Genomic DNA, 11,037 nt, shown 5'->3' on the forward strand with positions numbered 1-11,037 from the left:
GTGAAAATATTTCATGAATTAAGTAATCTTATAAACAAAGTTTAATCATAGCTTTCGAGTTTTGAAAATTGGTATGAAGAAGTCTTTATTATGTTGCCTGATCATAGGATATTAACTTACTATATATCAAACTATATAACAATACTATATAACAATACTATATATAAACATTTAACAAAATTTGACTGGCTTTTTATTTGAAATGATGTCATTTATTTTCATCATCATAAATATGTATTTTAAGAGTAAGAAGTGCACCTAGGGTGTTCAAAATATAACTTATGTTTATGTTATATTTATTTTATATTTAAGTTGACACACTTTGTCATCTTAAATGATTACATCTTAATATAATACATCTTTGATGTTATTAGATAAAGCAGTGTTTTAATCATCACTAAGCAATAATTTTAATGCATTTGCGCATGTGGACAGTTTTACATGTTACTACAATGCTATTTTTATTTAAAAGTTTGTTATTTGTAACTGCTTAGGTCTGCAGAATACTAATAAATTTTGCTCCTTTGAGTTTTTATTGATGGCTATTTTAGTATGATATAAATGATGTTTCATGCACTCTCTACAAAAAAAACATTTCAAAACACAAATATTGACAAACAATGCTACTGGATGAAAAAACAAGTTGAGCTCATTTCCAAGAACAAAATGAGGTTTAAACTTGGTACCTTGCTCTACCTTGGTAACTGCATCACTACCACTGGAATTGGAAGTGTCAGACTGAATTCATTGACCAAGAAGACAACTAACAAGTTAGGAGCAATCAAGTTAATTGAGATGTTTTAATTTTAGGCTATAATATTAAAATAATGCTAAAAAAATTTTAAATTTTAAATCATGTGAATTGTTATTTATATAATTGTATGTTTAATACAGTTTTATTTTATTCATTAACTATTTCACTAAACTTATAAATTGCAATAATAAATTAAACTATTTTTTTATTTTATCCTTTCAGATTTCTAAAATATTGATAAAAACAATGAAAATTTTAATTGACACTGATCCTGGTATAGATGATGCTGTTGCACTTGGCTTAGTATTAAAACGTACTGATCTAGATATTGTTGGTATTACAACGGTTCGTGGAAATGTAGATGTAGTTCAGTCAACAAAAAATGTTCTAAAAATTTTACAAGAATTTGATCGCAAAGATATTCCTGTTTTTCAGGGAGCTCATTCTCCCATTCTGGGTAAGATTAAATAAGTCAAAATATTTTAGTAAATAAGTTTTTATATTTATTATTATATTTATTATTTTATTTTAATTTCACATTACATGTCAGTTTTAGTTTTTTATTATACAGAGGTTTTAACTACTATTTTTGAAGTTACTTTCAAAAGCCAATTATTTTAGGAATATTTTACAAAAGAAATTACTTAAATCAATTTTTTATTAAGTATTGAATTAACTTTTTTTTTTTACTATTTGTTTTTCCTTATTTTAGGAATATTTTACAAAAGAAATTACTTAAATCAATTTTTTATTAAGTATTGAATTAACTTTTTTTTTTTTACTATTTGTTTTTCCTCAAAAGAAATAAATTTCTGAATAGAAACACTATATATATATATATATATATATATATATATATATATATATATATATATATATATATATATATATATATATATATATATATATATATATATATATATATATATATATATATGTATAAATATATATACACATTTTTTTACCCCTGTGTTAAGCCTCCATAAATTTATTTTCTATGCTATTGGCATTTTGTAATGATTTTTTTTTTTAAATATATAAATATGAAATCAAATAACATTTTCATAAATTTAAAACATAAATTTAAATTTGCTTAAACAGTTTTAAAGAGATGATGTTTTTGATATCAAATTTTGGGATGGTTCTTAATTTGCAAAAACCTTTAAGTGGTGAATCAACAAAACAACAAACTTTGAGAATTATGGTTGTTGTATTACAAAGCTGTTTTCACATGGAATTTTCCAACTACCTATATCAATTTCAATAAAATCTGATACTTCTAATATTTTTACACTATATTTTTACAAAAATTTTTCCAATATTTCTACACAAGATGTTTTAGGTTTTAATGGTCACCAGAAGTATCGTGAATAATACTGGGCTAACTCTACCATTAAGCAAGTAAAGACTAGGTTTTCCAGATGTTTGGCTTTTACAAAGGAGAACGCAGTAAATTTATTTTCACAGGTTTTGGTGCTGTATTCTTCTCTGTAAAAGCTAGATGTCTGGCAACTCTAGTTAAGGCTCTACCATTAGGCAAGTTAAGACTCCATCATTAGGCAAGTTAAGCTTCCTAATTTATTAAAATGAAAATAGGATTTTTTTTTTATGCAGACTACATAAAAATTATTATTTGGTGGTTGCAATAAAGTAAGTGAGTGATTTGTTTCACCAAAAATTAAAGTGAAACCATGATGAACATTTTTTGATATATGTATTTGTAATTATTTAATAAATAATTACATATACATATACAAATACATAGATCAAAAATATTTTAGGCAAAAGCCAGGTTTTGTAATTCTTTTCAACATGAATGAAAAAAAACATATGTATTTTCAACATATATAAAGTATATTTGAGTTGAGTTTTTGAGCTAAATTTTTAATGGTATATTTGAGTTTCATATTTGAGTTTAATTTTTTTAAATTATCATAATTCTACTTTTTATTTATTGTTTATTTTGTTTAATATAAAATTTTAGTATATTTAGTCATGTAATTTAAAAATTGTTTATTAAGTTGAATTATATAAATATTATTCTTTATAGACTCTCCGCATTATGCCACACACTTTCACGGAGATGATGGTCTTGGAGATTATCTTAATTATGAACCAGACTACTCTCCGCTGAAAGCTGAGCATGCAGTTGATGCCATTAACAGATTAGCTAATCTATATAAAAATGAGCTTGTATTAATAGCATTAGGACCATTAACAAATGTTGCTCTGGCTTACAGGTAACTATTCTGTCTTTTAATCTTTTTATTTTATTGATGCATTTTAGGTTAGATTTAAATATCTCAATTAGTTTAGATATTCTATAATGTTGTTGCTATTTTTAAGGTTTAAATATTCCATTAAGTAGTCAGCGTTTCAAAAAAATTGAAGTCACTACTATTTAAGTGGGTAATCAACAAGGTAATAGTCATCAAGATTATAATCATTAAGGTATTAGTCATCAAGGTAGTTATCATCAGGCAGTAGTCATTAAGGTAGTAGTCATCAGGTAGTAGTCATCAAGGTAGTAGTCATCAAGGTAGTAGTCATCATGGTAGTAGTCATCAAGATCCTAGTCATCACGATCCTAGTCATCAAGGTAGTAATCAACAAGGTCCTAGTCATCAAGATGAAACTATGACTACTACCTTGAGTACGACCATCAAGGTTGTAGTCATAGTTTCACAGTAAGCAAGATTATAATGAGGAATGCTATGTATAACATTTTGACACATCAATTATAAATTTTTTAAATAAAGCACTTACGACTTAAAATGTTGTGATATGAAGTTGAATCAGTAAAAAACTTTAAATAAAATTGTTATGAAACAAAACAAGATTTTTAAAATGATTGGTATGTAAATATATTTTTGTCATAAAAAATTTCAAATCTTAATTTGTTTAAAGTTATTTTCTTATTTATCAATTTGCTAATATATATTTGATTTTTACAAGAACTTACTTTTTTAATTATTATTTTTATGATAAATTTTAATTAATTCATGTTGTGATAAATGAATATTTTTTATAATAATTTTAGATTTTTACAAGAATTTCTTCATTTTTACGAAATAAAAAAGGAAATAAGTCTTCATTGTTGTTTAAAATTTTCATTTATATTTTTTCCATTTCACTTTTTATATTAAATGCAGTAAAGTTAGTTAAATGCGTAATTGTATTTTTTAATAAATGATTTTTATACTAATTTTATTCTGGTCCAATATCTAAGCTGCAGTTCATCATTTACAGATCATCTGCAGTTCATCATCTACAGTTCATCACTTACAGATCATCATCTACAGTTCATCATCTACAGATCATTTACGGTTCATCATCTATAGTTCACCATCTACAGATAATTCACAGTTCATCATCTACAGATCATCTTCAGTTATACAAAATAGTATAATACTATTAACATGAATTTACTTAAAATCTTGTGAACCTTACAGATCACTTTCACTCAAGTATTTTTGTTTCCTCAGCTCCAAAAGTTCATCAAAGCAACCAAGATTTGTAATGGTAGTTAGTTACACATGAATTACACAAAGTTGTCTTATGCATAGTCAGAAACTAAAAAAATAAAATAAAAATAGCAAAAAAGAGCAATTTGCGGTTTTAAAGTTAAAAAACGTTTAACACCATCTAAATTTAAATAAAAGAAAAGCAATGGCTTTTCATTTTCGCAATAAAACACGTTTTGTTTTAAGTTCAAGTTAAATCGTTTTACAAAAAGCTGTATAAAACAAATAAAAAAGCAAATAAGATAACAATAAAACAACAATAAAACAACAATAAAACAACAATAAAACAACAAATAAAACAACATTGTTTTAATAGTTGAAAAATAAAAAACGCGTCAGTGTGAATGTTGTATATTATTCAAAATATCATAAAATGTAAAAAGGGCTGTTTATATAAGGCAGGCAAGCCCGGTTTGCCGGGCTGGCTTACTTTAATGAGATTTTGCCATGTTTATTATTTAGTTATAAAAATTAAATTTGTTTGTATGACAAACAGACTAGTCCGGATAACTGAGATCTCGCCTAATTTCAGTGGGATCTCACTCGGGTGAGACGATTTTTTTTCCATATAAACATAAACAAGTGAGCCAGCGTTGCTCATAAATGTAGCTGATTGGATAAAATAATTCACACCATTTCTTTTATCCGATCATAGATATTCCCGATTGTTTTTAAAACTACCAATTAAATAAAAATGAATTATTCAAATTTAAACTAAAATTCCAATATAAACATTTTTTTATGTTTTATTTTTTTTTTTTTTCAACCTAATAACTGGGCCTGCCCAACATAAACAGCACCTAAGAAAAAAAGCAACATAAAAATCAGGTTCTGTCGAGGTACTCTCAAGTCCTTAATACAAAGGGGGTGGGAATTTTAGTCCAGATCTAATAAAGGAGGGGGAGGTAGCAATTTTTTCTTTCATGCATAATAAAATATCAAAATACTAAAAGTGAATAAAATATTCCATTATAACAAAAGATATTGACCATAAAAGACCAAAAAACACAATGCCTTAAGCATTTTTTTTTTTTTCTAAACTATATTTATCTTGGTCAGTTCGTGAAAACTTCTAATCTTACACATTGTTACAATATAAGTATTTTTTATAAAAAACCTCAGTTTATAAATCCAAACTAATAATTTTTACAAAACACACTCACTGCTCCCAGATAGAGGGTTTAGGTTAAAAGTGAAGATACCTGGGATTTTTTCTGGCAGAAATATTAGAAAGACATACTCAAATGACCCTAGCCAAAAATTAAAACTGTATCCGCTCCTAAATTGAAGTTTAACATTTTTTTGTTTTTTTTTAATAATAAGTAGTTATGTACCGAAACTTTGTTGTCTTTGGCATTACAGATGACCTAATAAATTTCAAAATATAATGAGAATACATTTATTTTTTAGAATTATATATGTTATATATGTAAACATATATATTTAAAATTTAAAATGTGTGTGTAAAATATTTCATGTACTTTAGCAGGAAAAAATTATTACTGAAAAAAAAAAAAGAATCGGAAAAGAAATCATCAGGAGTGCAAAGGTATAGTCTGTTGTAGATGTTGCAACAAGAACAAACAATGTATATCCTTACAAAATACAGCTCAAATTGCTTTGAAAAAATATAGTAAGGAAGTATATAGATAAAGGTTTTGATGTTAAAGTGAACTCCTTTCCTACTGGAATTTGTCCGAAGTGCGAGACTGTAATATATAAGAAAGAGGTATTTATCTTTTTTTGTCATTTTTATTTGTCACTTTTTGTAATAATATTTTTCATTTCTTAAATGCAAGATAAAAATATTTAATTACAGAAAGGGAAAAATGTACAAAGTGCAGAAATCTCCTGGAAAAGAAGAAGAGTTACTATTTCAATGCTTGGCAGAATACAAGTGGTGTCTGAATTATGTCAATGCTCAATCTGTAGTCTGGCAAAGGACACTAGAAGTAACATTGAGATGAACTTAAGGGAGTACATTGACCCAATCTTACCACAGGAAAAAAAATGTAGTCCAAATTCAAGTTCTCATACTAATGCGTCAATGTGTGGAGATTGTTTTCAATATATAGAAAGAGGTAATAGACTTCCCTGCAATAGAAAATCAACTGCTGAAAACTTAGAAAAAATGATTATGTCAACAGATCTTAAATTATCTGAACAGGTAACATCAAAAATTCTAAAAACAATTATTAGGGATGAAAAACAGAGTAAAGTTAAACTATCAACATGTGGAACATCACTGCATGTACACCTTGGAAAAAGTCCAAAAAAGTGTGTTTTTTTTAAATATTAAATACTGTGTCTAAACTAATCTTTTTTGGAGATTCCTCTCTCCAAAAAAGATTATTTTAGCTACAGTATTTAATATTAAAAAAAACACGATCTGCCTGAATGTGTTATTAAAAGTATGTTGACTGAAACAAGAAAGATGTTAGTTGATCAGGATTTGAAACCAATGTGGTTTCAAATCCAAGATCAACCGAGATTGGAGTGAATAGAAAGTCCCATTCACTAAATCAGTTTTATTGCGTTCAGCAGTTGACATTTCAGAAAGGTGCTAACCATACAGAGGTTAAAAAAGATGTAGTATATGTTGAAGATAAATCTATGCTTGATGAAATATGCAAACAAAGAGATATTGTTCTCCAAAAATCAATTGTGAGGCTTGGTATTGACGGTGGCCAAGGGTCAATTAAAGTTGTTATAAGTCTTTTTCAATCAGGAACCAAAAGGAATCGGGTGTAAACAAAGTTATTTTATTGGCAAATGTCGGACATGTTGAAGAAAGCAGCTACAATTTAGCCCAAATTGTCCACCTTTTCAAACTGCATGAATGGAAATACTTCCTTGCATCAGATCTTAAGCTGATCAATATCATACTAGGATTATCTGCCCATGGTGGGAAATATGCCTGTGCTCATTGTATTGGTGCAAAGGACAAATTAGGAGAATTTAGAACTTTTGGTAGTTTATCCCATCAGTATCAACGATTTGTTGATGCAGGGAAAACACACAAGTTGATGCAGAGCTTCTATAATGTCATTAACCCATGTCTTTTTGATGAGAGCCCCGATAGCCTGGTATTGGATGTTATACCTCCACCAGAGCTGCATTTATATGAGCATATTATCACACAGGTGTCCAGAGTACTATTTTCAGATAAAACCTTAACTAAATTCTTAGAAAAAAACACTGTTACTCAGCATGGCTACAATGGTGGAGGACCAGATGGACCTAATTGTCAAAAAGTTCTAATGTCATTACATGAGATGATAACTGTAGCGCAGCTGAAGTACCATGAGTGTATTAACACACTAAGAAAATTTAAAGCAGGTAAGTATTAATAAATACAATATTATTAACATACTTAAGGATCTTGATAAGATTTATAATTTTGTTTTTAGTGACTGAGAGTTGTTTTGGAATGACATTAGATCGGTCTGGTTACAAAATTAGAGTTTTCATAGACTCCATGGACTACATGAACAATTATATTGAAGAAAGGTTTAACATCAGTATGTCACTCGGATGGAAGTACCATATCATTAAATATCACTTGAATGATTATTTGGACCGCCATCAGATGTCTCTCAGTCTGACATCAGAACAAACCTTAGAAGCTGTTCACAAGAACATTAATAAGACTATCAAGAGGTTTAGTGTCTCTAAAAGTAATTCTTGTCATGTAATAAAACTGAGAAGAATGGCTGAGACATACAGCTCGATGAAAGTATAAAGTTTAAGTTGGTTAAGATAAAGAACTTGTATATATATTAGTGATGTACCGATAACACTTTTTTGGCCGATGCCGATACCAATGCCGATGGATAGGAAAAGGCCGATACCGATGCCGATACCGATGAATTAAGTAATTATTAAAGTTTTGAAGATATAAAACCATAGAATTTTAAATCGGGTTAATTTTTGACATATAATATCTAGCCATATAATGCACATTGGAAAGGAAGGAAGCGTGGACATCCTGGTTAAATGCTTATCCGCGGTGTTAGTTGTTTAAGTAAGTTTTTATACAGAAAAAGGGGTTTCGTCTTAAAAACTTAGGTTCCTTTGCTTCCCTCAACTTTATTTTATCATTTTTTCAAGTAAACTCACAGAATCTACAAAAATAATACAAAAGATTCAAAAAGAAGTCAGTGAAAATCTGTTTTTTTGTTGCTTTTGTCTTATTTTTTAATTTTAAAACAAAGTCAAAATAAACAATTTTTCAAAAAATTCTAAGCGATGCATAAAGTTTAGATTATTTATTATTTAATTATTATCAAAATGTAGGATAAAAGTATTAAAATGCCATCGGTAATGCATATCGGTAAGTTAATAAAAAAAGGCCGATGCCGATACCGATTCCGATTGTACAAAAAGTGGCCGATTAAGCCGATGCCGATTAATCGGTACATCACTAATATATATAAACTACTAAAATATCCTCATAAACGTCTTTTAATCTTTTTGTTTTCCTTTTTTTTTTAAATTTATGTTAAAGATATGAGAATTTTTGATGAAACAACTATAATAGTATATTTTCAAACTATTAAAAATATTTGTAGCTATTGTTTAGATTTAAATTCATTAAAAAAAATTTTTTCTAGGCATTTTAAATTTAATATCAAAATTTGATTCCAAAATTTTACAAAAATAATACATTTATACAGGGGTGGCGGAAAGAAATAATATGGGGGGGAGGGTGCTAAAAATATTTTTATAAAATTTTCAATAAAATAATTTTAATCGCTTCAATATAATTTTATCCCTATAGGTTAAAATGTTTTTAAATGGTAACACAACTGTTAACATATAACTGGAATTATTTAAAAATAATATTAATTTTGCAGTGGTTTCTTGTTGATTTATCATCTTTTTTTACATTTGGCGTCATTTGCTACTATCAAGATTAAACATTTTGAAATAACAGACCTAAAAGTTAAAGGGTGGGGGAGAAGGGACTTAAAATACCAAAGCCCCCAAGATTTTTAAAAGTGAAGGGGCTGAAGACCCCAAAGCTTCGCCTGTTCCGCCAGACCTATATTTATACATTATCGTTATAATTTTAAATTGTAAGATTACTTCTGCTCCATAGGGTTTATTTAAGCTATCTGTAGCACCGTAGACAACACGGTTATGACAGTAAAAATATTATCACTTTTAAAAATAAAAAAATCATCCAATTCTTAATTTAGGAGTGGCTAAGATTTTAATTTTTGTTTAGCGTTAATCTGCTATATCCACCCGATAGTTCTGCGAAGAAAAAATCCAGGTACCTTCACCTTCAACCTAAACTCCCTATCTGGGAGCAGTGTGCTTAAAACTATTTAATTCTATCGTGGCTTGCGGTCAAATGTGCATTTTGTAACAGCTGTTTTATAATTTTAATAGGATTTAATATTCTGATATAAGTTTTATACTTCAGTGAGAAATAAACCAAAAGCTCATTTTCGACAAATCGAGATTTACTGGCTGAAGATTTTTAAAGCATGTTTTCACTGAATTTTTTTTTAGTTTTGAGATATATTTTTTTGTTGATAACTTGTAAAAATTAATGAACGGAAGGGGGAGGGGGGCCTAATAGGCTTAGGGTTGGTGGGAAAAGATAACGATATTATTGAGGTATCAATTAAATCAAAGTCTGATATATTATATATTTTAAAAGAAATATAGTTTTATCTTAATATACATTACACACAAGATAAAAAATGATGAAAATTTAAAGAAAAAGTAAGTAACAGAAATTAAAAGTGATATTTAAAACACAGCTTTGTTAAAACAATTTGTTTTATAAATTTTTTGATCACTAGTTGTAAACTTACTTAATCTGAGAAAGAAAATGAAAAACCTTAGGCAAAAGAAGAAAAAGGTTTTTATGATTAAAAAATAACCAACCTTGGTCTCTCAGGGTGGTATCTTGGTAGACTAGTTGTCTAAATGCGAATTTCAGAATTATGGATTTTTAAAAATGCTAATCCGCCTGATATTTTGGTAACAGTAACTCTTCTCTTATTGGTTTATTGATTTAATTATTTTTAATTATTACTTTAATTTAAATTTAAATATTTTTTTCTTATAAATTAGGTTAAACGATAGTCTTCCATCACTTCTTAAAGAATTGGTCATTATGGGAGGAAATTACAAAGGTGTTGGAAATATTTCTATGGCAGCTGAGTTTAATTTTTATATTGATCCCGTTGCTGCACACATTGTTATAAAGGAGTTCTCCTGTACAAAAATGTTAGTCACATGGGAGTTTACAAAAACAGTACCGTTATCAAAGGAAGAAACAAAAACGTTAGTGGGCCAAGACAACAAGGTGTCGCGTTTTTACAAAACTATTCTTGAGAAACATTCACATGTTGAGGAAATGGAACTGTGTGATGCATTGGCTGTGGCGGTGGCTGTTGATCCGAAGTTGATAACAAAATATCATAGTGTTTATGCGGTAGTTGAGTTGTATGGAGAATATACAAAAGGGCAAATGGTAATTGACTGGTATCCTAACAAACGTTCTGACGGAAAAACAATTAATAATCCAAATGTCATAATTGTAGACCAAGTAAATGTTGAGCTTTACAAAAAAATGCTTTTAAACTGCTTGCAATAATTTTTTTTTCTTTGTTTTTTGTGCTTCTTTCTTATCTTTTATGTTAAAATTAATTTTTGAAGAACAATATAGTATTTTAGATTATATTTGAATAAAAATTGCATACGTTGTAGTTAGTTAAAATACATTAGTATTTTAATTTA

At 27.9% G+C, this 11,037-nt stretch overlaps 1 protein-coding gene across 1 annotated transcript; it reads left to right on the forward strand.

The window, feature by feature from the left end:
* LOC100197535 (uncharacterized) lies at positions 1-11,037 on the forward strand. The gene is made up of 3 exons (XM_065807437.1): positions 1-1,211; positions 2,805-2,994; positions 10,369-11,037. Exons 1-3 carry the CDS (start codon positions 1,001-1,003, stop codon positions 10,892-10,894), a joined length of 927 nt encoding a protein of 308 aa, XP_065663509.1. The 5' UTR covers positions 1-1,000; the 3' UTR covers positions 10,895-11,037.

The sequence above is a fragment of the Hydra vulgaris genome, chromosome 10, assembly GCF_038396675.1.
Source record: "Hydra vulgaris chromosome 10, alternate assembly HydraT2T_AEP".
In the NCBI taxonomy this organism is placed as follows: domain Eukaryota; kingdom Metazoa; phylum Cnidaria; class Hydrozoa; order Anthoathecata; family Hydridae; genus Hydra; species Hydra vulgaris.